Source organism: Dipteris shenzhenensis, chromosome 9, assembly GCF_047967505.1.
Source record: "Dipteris shenzhenensis isolate YYH24624 ecotype China chromosome 9, Dip_SZ_1.0, whole genome shotgun sequence".
Taxonomy (NCBI): Eukaryota; Viridiplantae; Streptophyta; class Polypodiopsida; order Gleicheniales; family Dipteridaceae; genus Dipteris; species Dipteris shenzhenensis.
This window is the reverse complement of record NC_141604.1, coordinates 45,507,367-45,527,237: the sequence shown is the minus strand read 5'-3', so window position 1 is coordinate 45,527,237 and position 19,871 is coordinate 45,507,367. Positions and strand designations below refer to the sequence as shown.

The following is a 19,871-nucleotide window of genomic DNA, read 5'->3' as shown; positions in this document are numbered from 1 at the left end:
AAATAGATATGTTTTGGTAGTACAAGCCTGATGGATTCTACCTTAGTTAAGTTGGCTTTTGTTGGTTTACTAACGAGTGTGGCTTTGGTTTTTGCTAGAGATCGGGGATCGATACGTGGATAACAAGCTAGATGCAGCTAGCAATCACCATCTACTATCATCAACAAATAAGTCATGGTGATTTTACCGGCGTTTGACTACGATTACGACTATTGACATTTAGTTAATATGTCAGTATCTTATCTTGGCATCCAGGGGAGGGCCCGTTTCCTCGGATTATAACTCTTTGGGGAAGGAAGTGCGCCACCTCTGTGCCCACACTATGTGTGGTTATAATAATTATATATTATATATTATCATACAAATATTTTTAATTTCTCATCCATTCTGTTTTCAATCTGAATTCTTATGAAATTCCTCTCTTTTGGTGCATGTTCGTGATGCGAGGGAGTAAAGAAAGCTACGCTAGATGCAATATCGACAGATGATGACATCTTTATTCATATGGTTGTAGTCCATGTGACAATATTCTATAGATTGCAAACGAGCATCAGTTATGAGCTCTTGTGAGCATCACCTTTATCATGTATTTCTTGAGGTTCAACTTCCAAAATATGGACATCAACAAGTCAGTAATAAATCACTTCCCCTAACCGTTACATGGAGGATCGGGTCTTGACAGACCCTATGTCGCGCCTTGAATTTCTATTTTTACTCATTCCTTTTTTTCCTTTAAAAATTTAATAAAATGCTAGTATTTAAGTTTAATTTTGAGTTAGCAACTAGTTACGTGCTCGACGACACATCTCGTCTACAGTTTTAAAAACTCATCCGTTTTTTTTCTTCAAAATTTTGATGAAATTCTAGTTACATGCTCCATCAGGGAAAGGCTGCGCGCCGCAAATCTAATTGACAAGTGAGCAAGAAATAGGATGAGGAAATATGTTTAGCTAAACTAGTCCGTGTGCTAAGCCCGGAAGGAACACTTTCTTGTTTCTATGTGAGTTTGATAAAATGTGCAATAAGATTTATGTCAAATGTTTTTCTTAAACCCTAAACCCCTGCCCCTGTTGATCATCACCACGCTGTGCATTGCAGCCATGGAAGCTCTATTCCGAGCTTCCCGCTTACTCTCTAAAATCGCTGTCCCATCCCATTTCCTCAAGCGCCACTTCCAACTTGACCCCCGCCTTGCTTCCCTTGCTTCCCTCCAAGAGTCTCTCGATCGCAAGCCTCCTTATGTTCGTATGCGCTTGCATCCCGACTGGAAGCAGGTCGACAACAAAATCCGGCGTATGGAGTCCAGGCTTGCCGATTTTCGGCTGCTCTGCGGCGACTTGCGGATACAGAAGAGTAAGCTCGACTCTGGCGACCCGTCTGTCAACAAAGAGAGGGTCTTAGAAACTGTGAAGCTGAGAGAAGAGGAGGTGGCGGAGGAGAGGGCTGCCATACTGGCCGATTTGCAAAAGTTAACCGCTGATTTTGTACAAGGTGCACAGAGGGAGTACGTGTCCCTCAGGAAATTTTTCCTTATATATTTGTATCATACGTCGAGGACTGCAGTTAAAGATCTCAAACCTAGTGAATTTGAGAAACATCTTCTGGAAAGCCCCGATGGAATCACATATGAATTGCCAGATAGAGGGAAAGTGTCCTTTCCTCCCCATCTTTGCACTAAAGTAGCTGCCGGACATAGGCTTTCCGTGTCTGCCACCGGCATGGATACTTCTCCGATTGCTATAGCCATGGCAATCTTACAAGCAGCAACGCAGAAACATTGCGATGACCCTTATTGCAGAAGGGAGGAATGCCAGGTTCTTAAACCAGAATATGAAGAATTGTTCGAGTGCTTCTTCAAACAGAAAGTGAGAGCTATGGTTTTCCAGAAAGCTAGAGGTGAAATGCCTTCGCAGTTTGACAACATGTTAACGTTACCCACCGTCGAGGTACCAGCTTTTTTTGATGCTGCTTGTGTTTTTTTGCAGCATTAACGTGTGATAAAGGTCTAACGAATTTTTAAACCCGTCTATTTTTTTGTACAGGTCAGCTAGTGGCTGAGGCCTTTCAAATGAAATAGCTGTAAGTGATTGCTTCTCCGTTTTTTCATGGAATTTCCTGTAGCACTACCGTAGGACGTAAACGATGTGAATACATTTTGGTCTGACATTTCTGACATTTACGTATGTATTGATCTAGCATTTCTGGCATTTAAAGAGGTTGATGTAAATGAGAGAGAGAGAGAGAGAGATAGAGAGAGAGAGTTTATTAAAATTCTTCTGAAGACCAAAGGGGTCTCTTATACTCGAGCCACTAAGTGGGCATCAACACCCATGATGAATAAAAAAAGAAAAGTCCATAATCATCATTATAATGCCACCAATACATAGAGAAAAACTCTCTGAGCTTAGAGGATAGGGTGTGAACCTTGAGAAGGGGGTGTCCCTATGTGAGGCTGTTGAGGTGGCGTAAAACCTGTGGAGGATTGGCGGTGTCGGCATGTGTGGTCTGTGGTCTCTTGGCTATGGCATTGCGGCAAACAAGTGCCACTGTCACTCATGTGGGTCGTGTTCATAGTTGGGTGAGCATGGCGGGAAGGTCCCCTAACATGACCTGTGTCTCAGTCCGCTGGCAGGTCTGTCGTATCTTTTGAGAGAGAGAGAGAGAGAGAGAGAGAGCTCATGGAAGTGTAGCATTTTAAGTGCGAATACAACGAACTGGTAGAATGAGTGGGGTGTGTTCTCGTTCAGAACCCTTCATAATCTTCCTTTTAGAGTGCTAACACCCTCTAATTTACGATTTCCCCTCTGGTAGATGAGCGTACCTTTTGATCATAAAACTGTGAGAAGTGCAGTGGAACTGAAGAACAATGGAGAGAGAGAGAGAGAGAGAGAGAGAGAGAGAGAGAGAACCACTCACAAATTGAATTGGAAAGGAGAGAAAAAGCAAGAGAGACTGCAAAGGGATCTCATGAGAGACCTCGCCACTGCTGGGGGAAAACGTTACTTACAGATGCTCCACTATGAGATGCCCTAACAATTGAGGGACGGGGTGAGGGACATTCAGTGGGACCAAGAGTGGTTCTGGCGAGTTCAAGAGAGAGGAGGTGTGCTTCTTTTCTGACACGACGAGCATCGGCAGACGCATTCAGTCGGAGGCAACAGCCTGGACTCCCTAAGGGAGAGACACTAGCTGGACTAGGAGGTTTCCAAGGAGGTAGGCAGTCGCTTCTGGCCACGGTCTTCGTCTAGTCTGAGACCACGGAAGGTCTTTGACTTCTTCTGGATGGTGGCTCATGGGGGCCTACCCATCGGTCCTTGATTGGAACAAATGCAGGGGATGGCAGATGTGTTCATTGTATGGAGGGCTTGCTGGAGATGATCCCACATTGCTTGTGGAGCTGCATAGTATTTGGACAACAGCCTTTTTCGGATTGTAGTACAGACGCAGAGGATGCGGAGAGATTTCACGTGGGAGATGGTGGCATGGCTCACAAAGAGATGCCATGTTTTCTCTATTGATCCTGTCTCACTAGCTTACAGCTTTTTCTATTGGGCTTCTTGTTATCCATCCTTGTTGGCAGCCTCGCTGGTGGAAATCAGCGTCTTCAGATGCATTGAGAGGCCTGAACTGTAGGGGGGCCCTGGGGCGGATCTGGCGTCCTCAAAAGAACTCACTTGGCTCTGATACCATGTGAGATTTCAGCATTCATGCATGCACCTTTGTTGACGTGATCTTTAACCAAGTATAGCACACACCAGGGAGAGATAGAAGAGATGTGAAAACTGAAGCTCCACCATAGATACAAATATATGGAAACCATGCCCTCCTCTAGTAGATGTCAATAGCCTTCTTGCACACCTCCTAAGATGGGAGGTGAGCATGTTGAGGACAGATCTTTGCTGTCCATGGGGAAGATGATGAAGCGCATAGCCTCATGCACTGCTATTCACCCAGATGATGATGTGGCATCAGCCACATGTGATGTACGTGGCTGATGTGGCAGCCATGGCAACCTGTCTATATGGCAAAACAGCCATGTGTGATGCGGCATATGACATGACACCAGCCATGTGGCAGTCTGGCAGCAAGGTCGGCTGTTTGGCCAGCTCATGTGATGCTCAGATCTAGCCCTAGAGTGGGTAATATATGTGGGAGCTGCGCCCTCACTCTCCACAACACACAAATGCTGCTTCACCTATCCTATCATGCTTATGAATTCTCATATGGGGGCCTTACAGATGAGCAACTAAGCTATGATGAAGGATGATAGAGGGTGGAGCATCGACCTCGAACAAAGCCTGCTTCAGGTGCTCCCTATCTCTAATGGAGAATGGACACACATAAGCATGGACTTGTTGGATTATATTTGGTCAACTCTGTAAGTGCCCATATGAGGAGGGCACGGTGACCTCTGTAGGAATATAGGGGTGTGGTGAGGAAAAGAGAGGTTGCCCCACAAGGGTAGCAGGTCGCTCCCAGGTGGGCAGCATGTTTGGATCCTTCTTTGAGTTACTTCTCTTAGTTTTATCATGCAGTGGAATATAATGGATGTTAAGGTGTGTGCCACAGAAGAATCTAGAGGGGAGAAGGGAATGCTGTAATTCAAAATTTTTGACTATGTGCCCACAAGATAGAACTCAAAAAGCACCAAACTCAAGAGAGAGAAATGGGAGAGTAGTTCACAAAATGCCTCAGAATATATTGCAGAATCTCAGCCAAAACAAGCTTCACAAGAGATCCCAAAAACCTGGAGCAATCCGCCGCCGTGGATGCTCTGTGGTGAGCGCAAATTTTCCATCCTTGCACTCTGTTTGGTTGCCTGTTCCTCGGTGAGCCTCAGTGACCTCGTGTAGTACTGATTCGGGCAGCACCTGTGCTACCCACTGGCTGTAGGTATGCACTTCGGACTGCTCCTAAGGTAAGGGCTGCTTCCAGTCTTTACTTGTGATCCTCTGGTGTCCCTACTTGCTGCTGCAGTCTGTTGCGCAATCTCTGGACCACCTTCATGTTGGAAAACAGAGGATAGAATCACTCACACCTCACTTCCTATCTAGCTCATACAACACTCATAAAAACTGAAAGAGAGATAGGACAAAACTCAGATATATTCGTCCACAATCGTGGGCAACAAAAGCTCAAGGATGAGCGTGTACAAACAGCCCGAGATGCTTTCAGTGATGCTGAGCCTATTCCTCTCCCTGTGCGCTTGCCTGTGTGCAAGGCAGTCTGTGCAGGTGATGAGGAATGAAGGGGGGAATGGGGGCTTTTTTATAGGAGGGGCTAGGCCCCCTCAAACCGGCTGACCAGGGAGTCGGCTCCCTGCCCAATGCACCGACCTGCCAGCCCACCAACCAACCAGACTGGTCGGCCTTTGCTGGCTGATCAGGCCGGCTTGGGCCAGGCCTATATAATGGCCCATAAGCCCTGCTTATGGGCTGCTGTTGCAGCTCCCAACGCCGCTCGTGTGCAGGTCCAGGAGGTGCCTAGGATGCCGTGCCATCTTCTTGCTGCAGTGCGGGTTTCCTGCCAGGTAGGTCTGCTGCATTTTACCTTCCCCTACCCCCTATGGTCTTCTGCCCCATCATCCCCTCAAATCGGGGGCTCACAGGTGGGGCAGTGACCTTCTAACACCCCTTCTCAATGACACAACTGTGGGCCGATTCCCATGCGCTGAATGAGGTGTTCCAACTGCTGCCTGGGAAGCGCCTTCGTGAAGATATCCGAGATGTTGTCGTTGATTGGGCAGTATATCAACTCTATGACTTCTTTGTCGATGAGTTCTCGAACAAAGTGGTAGTGGACCTCGATCTGCTTCGTCCGTGCATGAAACACGGGGTTGTTGGCGATTGCTATGCAACTCTGGTTGTCGCACATAACCGGAGTCGCATCTTCTTGGGTACATTCATGTCCTCCAAGATCCACTTGAGCCACAATGCTTCACATGCCGCTGTACAGGCAGCCTTGTACTCCGTCTCTGTAGATGAAAGAGCAACAGTAGGTTGTTTCTAACTTAGCCATGACACAACTCCTAAAGAGAGTAAGAAACAATAACCAGAGGTCGATCTCCGGGTATCAATGTCACCTGCCCAATCACTATCACAGAAATCTCCCAACTCAATGCCTCTGGTATAAGTGATGCCGTAGGTGCAGGTACCCTTCAAGTACCTTAGCACCCTCACACCTGCGTCCCAATGAGCCTTCTTGGGTGTGGCGGAGAACTGACAGAGCAATCCAACTGCGAAGGAAATGTTTGGTCGGGTATTGGTGAGGTAAAGAAATCCTGGTGGCTGTGCCACATAACCTCCTCCTCCAGGTTACCATTCAAAACTGGAGGCTTGACGTCCATTTGAAAAATAGGCCAACTGTGATGAGCAAGCAAGGCAATGACTATCCGAATAGTCACCATCCTAGTTGTGGGGGCAAAGGTCTCGTCAAAGTCAAGTCCTTCTGACTGTGCATAGCCTTTCACCACCAATTTTGCTTTGTACTTGTCCAAGCTCCCATCTGACTTGAACTTAAGCTTGTACACCCATTTAGTCTCGATGACCTTTTGCTTGGTTGGTTTGGGCACTAAATCCCAGGTGTCATTTTTCAAAATGGCATCCCTCTCTGCCTTCATGGCTTTTTTCCATTCTGGTACATCCTTCGCTTTCTGGAAGGAACGGGGCTCCGCGAGTTAAGCTACCAAAGTGAGGTTCACAGAGGGAGTCTTCATGTTTCTTTGAGACCGCCGCACTCCGGAACTGCTTGCTTTGGAATGGCATGTTCCTCCTCTTCCTCCTCCTCGGGGTCTTCAGTCGGCTCCACTTCGCGAATGGTGACTTTGGGATTGGGGTAATGCTGGAAGTTCTAGAACCTCTTTGGCAGGCTGTGGCTCGGTCTCTTCAAAGATCACATCCGTGCTGATAAGGATCTTCTTCTTGTCCGGGTCGACTAGGCGGGGGGTCGACTAGGCGGTAGGCCTTGGACTCTTTGCTGTATCCCACAAAGATACAGCTTCGGCTATGGGGATCCAGCTTTGTTCGCTCATCTTTGTGTAGATGCACAAATGCTTTAGAATTGAAAACCCTCAGATGAGATATGATGGGCTTCTTACCATAATAAGCTTCGTATGGAGTCTTGCCATCAACAACCTTGGTCTTGGTTCTGTTGAGGATGTGAACGGCAGTGTCCACAGCTTCACCCAGGAGGCCCACGCCTCTATAGACGTCTCGGCTATTTGGATGTGCGGAAGAACAGAGTCCGCTGTGGTCCCAATGATTAATGCTAGGGAGTGGGCATCTCTCTCTTCCCAATTCTCAAGCTCTTCACCATCCACTAGAATGAGAATCTTCCCCTTGTTGTCCAACAAGTCTTCCGGTTTTGCTTCCAACCCCGTTGTTAGCTTTCACAACTTCCGGGCCACAAGATGGCCCTGGATTTTCATTTTCCAGATCGGGTAGTTCAACCTGTCTAGCTTCCCTGACCCTCCGAAGTTCGGGATTGTGAATGAGAGGAATCTGGAGGAGGAAGGAAGAGAAGGGGCTGAAGAGGCAACAGTAGAATCTTTGTCCTCCATCTTTGCTGTAATAAAGAACAGTAAACTGAATTTACACCGAAGAACTTGACCATGCAGCAAACCTGGATCTAGAGCTGTGAACCTAGCTTTGATACCATGTTGGAAAATAGAGGATAGAGTCACTCACACCTCACTTCCTATCTAGCTCATACAACACTCAGAAAAACTGAAAGAGAGAGAGGACAAAACTCAGATATATTCCTCCACAATTGTGGGCAACAAAAGATCAAGGATGAGCGTGTACAAACAGCCCGAGATGCTGAGCCTATTCCTCTTCCTGTGCGCTTGCCTGTGTGCAAGGCAGTCTGTGCAGGTGATGAGGAATGAAGGGGGGAATGGGGGCTTTTTTAGGCCCCCTCAAACTGGCTGACCAGGGAGTCGGCTCCCTGCCCAATGCACCGACCTGCCAGCCCACCAACCAACCAGACTGGTTGGCCTTTGCTGGCTGATCAGGCCGGCTTGGGCCAGGCCTATATAAGGGCCCATAAGTCCTGCCTATGGGCTGCTGTTGCAGCTCCCAACGCCGCCCGCGTAAGGTGCCTAGGATGCTGCACCATCTTCTTGCTGCAGCGCGGGTTCCCTGCCAGGTAGGTCTGCTGCCTTTTACCTTCCCCTACCCCCTATGGTCTTCTGCCCCCTTGTGCCCTCAAATCGGGGGCTCACAGGTGGGGGGGCAGTGGCGTTCTAACACTTCACTGACATTGACCTCCTTGCTGCTCTTCTGGACAGCCTGTTGTGAGGCCCAACTCCTGTAGTGAATGGATACAATAACCCCTGGGACTGAGGGCTATTTACAGGGGGTTTTAGCCCCTCCAGACTGGCTGATCCAGTCTGTAGGTCAACCGACCAGTGCACAGACTGGCCAGACCCAGTCTGTTGCTGCATTGGGCCTATAAGAGGCCTTGTCTTGTGCTTCTGACCTGTTCCTCCAGGGGTGCCTGTGCGCAGGTTGCTGGCTCCTGTTCCAGCCCTGCTGCAGCTCTTCTGGCCCTGCCAACCTGCTAACCACTTTGCTGTAGTTTTGGCCCTGCAACAGTCCACCATTCTTCCACACACACAGGAGCCATGCCTGTACCAGTCGCAATGTTCTTGCTGCTTGGTGCACACAGGTTTGCCTTGTACCTGAGCTTCTGCCCACCTCAAACAGTGATCCATGGGGCAGCCATGTGGGTTTCTCCGTCCACCTTGATCTGCCCTTGTGGCATCCATATTTGATGCCTACACAGCAGTCTCTCAACCCCCAATCTATCCCGGTACCATGTCCCCATGCTCTCCTCATGTGGGGGCTTGCAATTGGGACTAGTTTCCAACAGCATTGGGTTGGACATTAGCTTACAGTGGGCTCTTTTATAGGGCAGATACTGCTGCACACAGGCCTGCACATTGGCAGGTATACAACCCACACGATGGGCAACATTGCTGGGGCAAGGCCCATCCAAATGAGCAGAGGGAATGGGGTTTTAAAAGCCCCTGTTTGGAAAGTCAACGAGGCTGGTCAGCCAGATCTGGGAGGGCATACAGCCCTACATAAAAAAGGGCACGGGTTTTTCTTTTTTGGGGGGGGGGGGGATATGGCTAAAAGTCAATTTAGAAGATGATTCGGCAGCCTTTGTGGGGTGCAATGGTGGTATGATTAGTGGGCTGCAAGCAGACAATTCATTGCAACAGTTCCAGCACTTAGGAAGTGCGCTCCCAGGCACTAGAGAAGGCAGATAAAGGAAGCAGCAGGGTGCAGCAAAGGCACCAGCAGCAAGATGTCTTCCAGCAGGTTCTTGCCTTGGATTTAGAGCTCTAGAGTGGAGCAGAACGCTAGTAGTAGAAAATAGCTGAGAAGACAGGTTTTAGGGCTCCTCTGTAAGCCACTGAAGATCTTGTTTGAGATGGATGCAGCAGAATGGGAGAGCAGGATGTGGGCAGTGCCTTGTAAAGTGAGATCTAGCACCAGCTGAGCATGACAAGCTGCATGGTCTTCCCCACAGAAATTGCAAATGATAGAGATGCCAAGTGTATGGGTAATTTCTGGCTGGAACTTTTTGTTATCATGGTACTAGTCTTATCCTAGGCACATCTCATCACCCTGAAACTGATGGAAAGCTAACAAGTGGATGGAAGCATATCTTAGGCTCTTTTGTCATGAAAATCAGAAGGTTTGGGATAAATGGTTATGTTTGGGTTGAGCTCTATGAGGTGCAAACTGAGAGTACCCATCAGCATTAAGAATCCGAAGCTCAGGCCAGAAATGTTGATTTAAATGGAGGCATTGGTTCAATAAGCCTAGCAAAATATGGCTAGAGCAGAATAGAGGATGTTGATTAGAAAAGGAGACATAGTATCCGTGAGCTACACAGATATGCATCCCTCAGGGTATATGTCATGTGCACGGATTGGTATCCGACATGTATTGGGTACACAAGACTAGCTCAGTTAGCCTGGGGAGGATTAGAGCTAGGCAGGCTTGATTCTCGGGTTGAGTGGCAAGGGTACGAACTAGTTACAGGTCTTCGCTATTTTTGGCGCTTGGGGCCCAAGTCTATATAAGGGGCCCAGAGGTTCAGATCTCAGAGAGCCGATGGGAGCAAGTTTCGTTCCCAGGTGCTAGGTCTGTTCCTGGATTGAGTCGCGGACGCGCGCCTGCATCATAACGTAGCCCAAGGCCCAGTAGCAGATCCCATGCTTCACAGCGCCACCTGGTGGTATGGGACACCAGGTTGGTTAGGATCTGGTTGGGAGTTCGTGCCAGTAGCTCAGCTCGTGGCTCGGAGGGGACATCTCGTGATTCGGGATCACATCTTGTAGATGTCATGGTTGGGTGGTGAGCAGCCTGCTCAGTTTCCTCATGTTGGTGTGTTCTTGTGTTTGCTTGCAGATCAGAAGTTTCAGGAGTGCTGGGGATGTGTCGGTATCAGAGCCAACTCCTGAGGTAGGCACTTCTGTTCCAAGAATTTTGGACAATTTTTTTTCTCCAGGTATGCCCTAATTTCGAAATTCATGTTCATTACCCTGCAAGTGCTTGTTTGGTTCATCGGTTTTGGGAAGTGGTTAAGATTAGGGGAAGAAGATAGGAGAAAGTAGAGGGTGAGTGAATTTGAAGTTGAATTGAGGTGTTAGGTAAGAGAGAGAACGAGGTGTAGCTTGGAGGGCGAGAGAACGATTGCAGGGGAGAGCGATTGTAGGTGAGAAGTGCTCATAGGAGTGAAGATATGGGCTGATCGTTGGTAAGCGATGGGCTGAGGCGGAGCTTCAGTTGCACCTAGGTATGGTCGGTCTGAGCATAGACCCGGAGTGCGCCATAGGCTGGAGCAGTTCGTTAGAGCAGTTTGCAGCCAAGGGGTGAGTCGTGGGGTGCGCCATGGGTGGGAGCAGGTCGTAGGCAAGGCTGTGCTAATTCGGGGGGGGGTCTGGATGCTACAAAAAGCACCACCTCTCCAACTTAGGAGGGTGAGCTTTTTTGCTAAAAAAAGCACCACCCCTCCAACTTAGGAGGGTGAGTTTTTTTTTGCTAAGAAAAGCACCACCCCTCCAACTTAGGAGGGTGGGCTTTTTCGCTAAAAAAAGCACCACCCCTCCAACTTAGGAGGGTGGGCTTTTTCGCTAAAAAAAGCACCACCCCTCCAACTTAGGAGGGTGGGGTTTTTTTTTGGACAGCTCAACTCTCTAAGAGTTGCGCCCACCTATTCTAGAGCATAGCGCAGCAGCAGCTCCTCCCCTTATCATGACCCGTGCGCAAGTCTCTACCCCTCTACGCCCCTCTTGACGATTCCACTCTCAGGTACCGCCTGCTGCAGATTTCCGTGCAGGCCAGCAAGGAGCTCGGCCCCTAGATTGACAGCCTCTGCCAGCCCCTTCTTCTTTTGACCAGCCAGCCTCTTTCTCTCATCCCCCTTTGTTTCGTCAGATTTTCCTCTGTTCCAGTCTCCTAGTTTCGAGCCCACGTGTCCCTTCTCTTCTCTCAGCCTATTTTCTTCATCAGATTCGATTCAGTTATGGCTGATTCTGTAGACCCTGAGCTTGCGATGGGAGATCAGCATATGAACTACCATGCGGAGGATGACCAGGGTCTCTACGATGATCTGATTACGAAAAAAGCCTTAAGTGAATTCACCAGTGCTCTTGATGGAAAGTTTGAGCAAGTTAACACGAATCAAACGGGGTTGACACAACAACTCCAAGGGATTCAAACTACACTCACACTTTTGACTAGCACTGTTTAGGCGCTCACGCATGTGGATGCCATGGCTTCAGTGTTAGGTCCGAACATCACTCCAGATCCTTTTCCCGGAGACCAGAAGTCTCGTACCAAGGAGGTTGTTGACACTTGGTTGCACAAGTGGCAAGTACACTTCCAGTTTCACCCTTACCCAGATGACAAGAAAATACAGCTTGCAGCCGGGTTTATGTCAGGAAAGGCTTTATTGTGGTGGAAGGAACTCCAACCCAAGCTTGCAACATGGATAGAATTCGAAGGGGTCTTCAGGAAAGAGTTTCTGAAGAAGGAGGAAGATTACGATATCGTAGGCAAGCTCAAAGCCCTCGATATGTCCAAGCTGAATTTGACTTTTGAGGTTTATCTTCAGAGGTTTCGGGATTTGCAGACCAGAGCTACAAAGATGGGTCCAATGACCTTATTAGGTTTCTTTGTGGATGGTTTGCCTGACTCGTACAAGTTACAGATCAAGAACAAGTGTACCACGTTGCAAGAGGCCATGAATTACGCGCGCATTTATGATGATACCATGGCCAGTGCAAAGGAAACCACAGTTGCCGACACGGGTGGAAAGAACAAGAGGAAGTTCTTCCAGTCTCTACAATTGGTACCGGGGAGTCGAAGTCTATAGACAACACCTCCAAGAAACATTTGACTCAGGCAAAGAATGCTCGTGTCCGTTTCCTTCGTACCTTGAAGCTAAAGAAAGAGGGACGTTGCTTCATCTGCGAGGAGCGGGGCCACACTAGGAATGATTGTCCTAAGCGCAAGTGTCGGGACCGAAGCTCCAGGCGGGTCTGGGTACCAAAGTTAAGGGAGCTAACCAAGTTTCGATGACAGGTATTTCTGTAAATGTCATTACCTGCCTACTTTCTTATAATTGCACTTTTAATACTTCGTTATTTGGTTCCCATGATCTTTTCCGAGTTTATAGAGAAGTTAGGGACCAAAGAGTTCACATTCTTTTTGACTCGGGCAGCTCTCATAACTTTGTTAATTACAAACTTGTGCAGAAGATGGGGCTGTCCACGATACCTAGCGATCACACCTATCAGGTGCAGCTTCCAGTTGGGAAGTTGTTTTGGGATCGCAAGATTGAAGCGCTTTCTATCCAGATTCAAGAATACACTGCGGCTCTTATGTGCTATGTCATGCACTTGGAGCATGTGGACTTGTTAATCGGAATAGAGTGGTTTGAAACCCATGGTATTCAGATTGGATGGAAGGAATATACACTTTCTTTTTTGGATAAGGACACCCAATTTTGTATTCAGTGTGATAATATTCCCTCTTCTCGGGGACCTATTGTATCTACGATGCAGCTTCGGAATATATTAAACACTTCTCATTATGATGTCTATCAGTGTGTTTTGATTCCGCTTTCTTCATTTGTTGTCTCTGTTAATAACAAGAATGATTTAAGTGTGTTTGAACACCGTGAATTGAGAACGTTGTTAGATGATTTCATGAATATATTCCCTGCTCAATTGCCGGAAGGTTTACCTCCAAAACGGGCAGTAGACCATCGCATAGATTTAGTACCTGGGGCTCAACCTATTGGTGTTCCACCTTATAGGATGAGCCAGCTTGAGGAGGATAAGTTAGCTTCACAGCTACATGATTATTTGAATATGGGCTATATTCGCCCAAGTAAATCACCTTGGGGAGCACCTGTCCTCTTAAGAAAGAAGAAAGATACTTCATGGAGAATATGTATAGATTATAAACGATTGAATAAAGTGACAATTAAGAATCGATACCCACTACCTCGTTCCGATGATCTAATAGACCGTTTGGCCGGAGCGAAGTATTTCACTAAGATTGATTTGCGTACGGGTTATCACCAAATCCGTATCTATGCTAAACACATGGATAGAATTGCATTCCGAACTAGGTATGGCCACTACGAGTTTCTTGTATTACCTTTTGGTTTGACCAATGCTCCTGCCACCTGCCAGCAAATGATGAACGATTTGTTCCGAGATTTTCTGGGTAAATTCGTTGTAGTGTTCTTAGATGACATTTTGGAATATAGCCGAACGATAGAGGATCACATAGGACACCTCCGGATTGTCTTAGTTATTCTAAGACAGCATAAGCTCTATGCCAAGATGAGTAAATGTGACTTCTTTATGAAGGAGATCATTTATGAAGGAGATCATTTACTTAGGATACAAGATTTCTTCTGAAGGTATTAGCATCGTATCCAGAAGGTTTTAGAATGGCCTATCCCTCAGACTATGAAACAACTTTGTTCTTTTCTAGGATTTACGGTATTTCTACGGAAGTCTGTGCGCGATTATTCACACATCACGGCACCCCTGACAAACATATTGAAAGGTCGTGGACGTAGGTCTACCCAGTTGATCTCTTGGAATGACACATTGAACAAGGCTTTTGAAACCTTAAAGTTAGCTATCAAAGAAGCACCCGTTCTTGCATTACCCGATCCTACTCGGCCTTATGTTTTAGAGGCCGATGCGAGTGATTTTGTGATTGGGGCAGCTTTATTTCAAGAGGGCAGACGTGTAGCTTTTGAGAGTAAGAAGCTAGACGACACCCAATATCGTTGGCCCACACTAGAAAAAGAACTCTATGCAGTTGTGTATGCCCTGAAGGTTTGGAGACACTACTTGTATGGTTCGAAGTTTCTTGTATTGACCGAGTATCAGTCAATCAAGTATGTGTGTGATAGGTCTGAATTGAGGGGACGGAAAGCTAGATGGGTAGAATTAATGTAAGATTTTGAATTTGAAATACGTTATCGCAAGGGTTCGTTGAATATTGTGGCGGATGCCTTAAGTCGAGTTAAGTTTGTAAATGCTATGTCATTTACGGAAATATCCTCAGACCTATTTCAATCCTTGAGAGGGCTTTGCGCAACTGATAGTCATTTCAGTTCTTATTGGTAGAAAGTCCAGGATGGGAGCTCCATGGTTGACCAAGACTCAGGGATTGTGCCCCCTACGGTACAGGCGACGGGAGGTCAGTGGATGATTAGGAACGGCTTGCTGTTTCGAAATGGAAAGATTTGTGTGCCAGATGTTTTGGAACTTCGATCCAAGATTCTCTGGGAGTGTCATGCTGCTCCTAGTGCTGGACATCCGGGTATACATCGGACTCTGTCTCTTGTGAAGCATACCTTTTATTGGCCTAAAATGCATGCATTTATTGAAAACTATGTGGTAGGTGTTAGAAAAGACCCAACAGAGGGTACACGCAGCGGAAATAATGCCCAGGAGCTCACACAGTGTGCGGTGTGGGTGTGGAATCACAAACTTCTTTACTTATGTGCATTCAATAGGTGTGCAGACTCATCAATAGACAATGAACCAATCAGATAGAGAAACCACCAAAATATATATTTCTGTCCACAACTATGGACACAATACAAGAGAGACAGATCCAGAGTCCCACCAATGGTGTGGTCCTCTGATCTTACCACAAAGTCCTTCTCCTATCTGCTGGCTATCTCTAGACTAGAGTCCGCGTGCTCCATCTCGAGCGTGAGTAGACTTTCCGTCTAGAATGATCTTCTCCACCTTGCTGTCTGGAAACCAGTCTAGGTGGGCAGCTTCCTGTTAGCTAAGTCTGCAGCACAAGGTACTTCTTTCTCCTCCTGACTGTAGGCCCAAAGATAGCCCTGCTGCTGCTCCTTCTGCTGATGGAATTGCTGCTCCAGATGATGATGAAATGAGGCCTGAATGGCCTCCTTATATAGGCCCCAAGGCCTGCACCAAAAAACCGACTCAGTCTGTAAAAACCGACTCGGTTTGTCAGGTTACTAAGGCAGAACGCCTTAGAAGTGCGGGTTTATTACAGCCATTACAAATTTCAGGTAATAAATGGGAAAGTATTTCCATGGATTTTATTACTGGTTTGCCTCGAACGCAAGGGTCATGACTCCATTTGGGTCATAGTCGACCGTCTGACCAAAATGGCTCGATTCTTACCTACTAGAACAACTATTTTAGCTGTTCAGCTGGCTCACGAGTTTGTGGACCACTTGTTTAAGCTGTATGGTTTGCCCTCTGACATAGTCAGTGACAGGGACTCGAAGTTTACAAGTAACTTTTGGACACTTGTTTTTGAGAAGTTACAAACTACTCTAAGTATGAGTTCCTAAGATCATGTACAATCCGATGGCAGTACAGAGAAGGTCAACCAATTGGTTGAAGATATGCTTCGGGCATATGTTTCTAAGAGACAGTCTTCATGGGAAGATTATCTACCTATGATAGAATTTGCTTATAACAGTGCAAAGCATTTAAGTACTGGTTACAGTCCTTTTATGCTTATGTACGGGTTTCAACCTAAGTCACCAGTGATGGTTGGGTTAAAGGGAATCCAAAATGATGCGGCAAAGACCTTCTTGCAAGACATGCAGGTGTTGCAGTTTGCCAAGGAGTCTATTAGAAGTGCCCAAGATCGGGACAGATTTTATGCTAATAGACATCGTTCACCTAGAGAGTTCTCTGAAGGAATGATGGTATATTTGCGAATTCCCAAGGAATCCAAGAGCTTAAGTACTGGTTTGGTTCCGAAGGTATCCCTCAGATACTGTGGTCCGTTCAAGGTTATTAAAAGAATTGGACTAGTTGCATATAGACTAGAATTGCCTCCTGATGTTAAAGTACATCCAGTATTTCATGTCAGTAAACTGAAAGAAGTATTGGGTGCGGATGATCAACTTGTTTCTCCTCAAGAAATAATAGAAGTTACAGATTTGACTTTTATTCCACACGAACCTGAATGTATTCTTGAATTTCGTGAAAAATAGAACTATCACGGAATACAAGATCAAGTGGAAGGATCGTGTTGAGGAGGATGCAACATGGGAGACATTACAGAACCTCCAGAAGACATTCTCGGGTTTTTTAGCGAACTCAGGAGTGAGTTCTTAGAGGAGGGGAAGTATGTCATGTGCACGGATTGGTATCCTACTTGTACTGGGTACACAAGACTAGCTCAGTTAGCCTGGGGAGGCTTAGAGCTAGGCAGGCTTGATTCTCGGGTTGAGTGGCAAGGATACGAACCAGTTAGAGGTCTTCGCTATTTTTGGCGCTTGGGGCCCGAGTCTATATAAGGGGCCCAGAGGTTCAGTTCTCAGAGAGCCGATGGGAGCAAGTTTCGTTCCCAGGTGCTAGGTCTGTTCCTGGATTGAGTCGCGGACGCGTGCCTGCATCATAGCGTAGCCCAAGGCCCAATAGCAGATCCCAAGCTTCACAGCGCCACCTGGTGGTATGGGACACCAGGCTGGTTAGGATCTGGTTGGGAGTTCGTGCCAGTAGCTCAGCTCGTGGCTCGGAGGGGACATCTCGTGATTCGGGATCACATCTCGTAGATGTCATGGTTGGGTGGTGAGCAGCCTGCTCAGTTTCCTCATGTTGGTGTGTTCTTGTCTTTGCTTGCAGATCAGAGGTTTCAGGAGTGCTGGGGACGTGTCAATATATCATGTATATCCTGACGGATGCATATCTGTGTACACCTGAGCTACATAGATATGCATCTCTCATGGGCCTTCACAAATCGTAAGCTGGCTCACATATATATTACGGGCCCTATAGGGTGATTAAAAGGGCAGGTTTGATAACTTTCAAGTTTTAGAAGAGCTGTGACATCTTGAGAGGATTTTGGGCTCCAAGGACCACATCTTCACATGTAAAACCGTTGTGCAATACAAAGGGTAATTGGCAGGGATTGGCCTGAAGGGAGGCTATGTGGGAATGTTTTCAATTGCGAAGTAATACCCTGCCCCAAGTTACATCCAAACATTTGTTGTTTTAAAACCTTTGGAAATTGGCTCCCTGCTCTACCATAGAACCTTAGGATACTGTTTTGAAGCTTAGAATTTGTTTCCCATATCAAAATCAAAGAACCTGTATATAGACCTCTACAGAACTTAGTATCAACGATTAAAACCACCCATATCTAAACATAGAAGCTATAAAACCCAAGAAATTAGATTCCAGCAAGGCAACTTTTACAAATACTCCATACAACTACCACAACTACTAGATGTAAGATATCATGATAATTAAGTCATCACCTGTAGTTTTCTGAGTCAAGAATAGAGCCCATCATACTGGTGGATATGAAATCCAAACAATTGCATACATATGAGGAGGTAAGCCCGTAACTAGTAGTCCATGCAAAAGCCTAAACAATAGTATGCGGTGTCATGTGGTGCCAAGGCTGTTGGATGCAAGGCCCCACCTGCAAGAAGAAGGTCCCAATCCTGCTACTCAAACCTTGAGTATAAGGAGGGCAAAACAAATGTAGTTGGGCTCGCACATTGATCGCCTTCTCCACTGTCTACTAGGATGCACAATGGCAAGGCATAAGGATGGCACAAAGGCTTGTGATGGAGTTAAGTGGAGTTCCTATCGGGGAGGTCTTTGGAAAGGTCAATGTGAAGGATGTGGTAGAGTGTTTGCCATGTCAATAGAATGAATTGGACGAGAAGCTTTCAGTTGGCTTGTTGCAGAAGGCAAGTGGAGGCATATTGCAATGGATTTAATTATGAACATGCCCTTCACCTCCGGAGTGCCGACAGAAACTCAGTACCAAGACTTTGTATAAATGGATGCTCAAGTATGTGTGGGTGTGTGGATTTGTATGTGTGAGAGCATACTTTTATACTATGGTCTACACCCACTGTTGGGCGCTGATGACGTCAGTGGGGATGTCATAGTAGCTAGTCCCTGCTATGCGTGATGGAGTTTATGGTTTTCAATCTTATGAGTGACTCTCGTGAGATTGAAACTGCACTATGTTGTGTTTTTAAAGGATGAGTTTGGGAATGTTCCTGGATTCATCTAGGTCTATGCTCTATCAACCCAGATGAGGTGCATTTTGTGGTGGCTTACCAACCGAGTCCATCAAGGTCTCTCATGCAATTCACGTTTAATGTGACACTGCACACTCCCTAGTCTATTTGTAGTACTCTGCCCCCCAACCTTAAGTTCTCCCCCTCTTCCCATTTCTCCCCCTTTTTCCTAATCCCTTTTTCTCTTCTCTTTCAATTGCCTAGCGCACACAGTATTCTATAGTTAGTTGTTGGTAAGGAAACAAATGGTGAGGATATGTTGTGAAAAGTTGCAAAAAAGTTCTTATCTCAATCCTTCAATGCTATGGTTTGAGGGTTTTTATATAAAAGTTAGTAGAAATGAAGAGAATGGTATGGGTGAACCCAATCCAATCGAGTACTCTTCTCCGCCTTTGGTTCGTGATTTAAAACATGTGAAATTTAAAGAGCATGTGTATAACTGTGGTTCAGACATTGAATTGTTTAACTTTTTTATTCTTGTTCAGACATTGAATTGTTTAACTTCTGTCCCCTTGGAAGTACAGCCCTCAAGCACCTGCACGCTTGCCTCTTTTCACTTTTGTATTTTGCGTGCACAAGTATGTATATATATATATATATAGAGAGAGAGAGAGAGAGAGAGAGAGAGAGAGAGAGAGAGAGAGAGAGAGATTTATAAATGCTGCTATGCTGCTTTTTGTGGTTTTGTGGCAGAACATGTGTGCTTCGGACATACAAAGGTTCCAATCATCAGAAACTTGAGAGGACAACCTTGTACCATATTCCAAATATATCAAGATAGCTACCATTCATTAAACTGATAAGCTTGTGTTTAATGCAAGAATATGCACAGGTGCACAAGACTGTTTTTTTGGGGGGGGGGGGAGATAGAGACTAGGAGAAAGGGGGACGGTTCCTATCCTTCTTTGTTCTTAATTGTTGCCGAGATGATTGTTCAGCTTGGTTTCTTCTAGAGCCTATGCTGACCTGGTTACGTTTCCTCTTGTTTTCCATGGGAATGCATTCTTTTGTCTCAAGAGAATATAATCTGAGTTTTGATGAGATTCTTGTGTTCAAACTCCCTTATTAGCTGACAATGGCAAATATTTATTTCAGAGTCTACATATTACATGTTGTTAGGTTGATGTTGTGCTATTTGAGGTTGCCTTACTGCAAAATAGGGCTCTTTGTAATGTGATTTTTCTTTAAGGGCATTACCTCTCTCTCTCTCTCTCTCTCTCTCTCTCTCTCTCTCTCTCTCCCTCTCCGTTGCACCTCCTGTGTTGTTTTTCCTCTTTGGA

The 19,871-nt window shown here is 46.3% G+C and overlaps 1 protein-coding gene across 1 annotated transcript; it reads left to right on the top strand.

The window, feature by feature from the left end:
• Positions 1-1,064: 1,064 nt before the first annotated feature.
• LOC147898716 (uncharacterized) lies at positions 1,065-19,461 on the top strand. The gene is made up of 3 exons (XM_087379531.1): positions 1,065-1,946; positions 2,043-2,079; positions 19,285-19,461. The coding sequence occupies exons 1-2, from the start codon at positions 1,101-1,103 to the stop codon at positions 2,049-2,051; spliced, it is 855 nt and encodes a 284-aa protein (XP_087235657.1). The 5' UTR covers positions 1,065-1,100; the 3' UTR covers positions 2,052-2,079; positions 19,285-19,461.
• Positions 19,462-19,871: the final 410 nt, after the last annotated feature.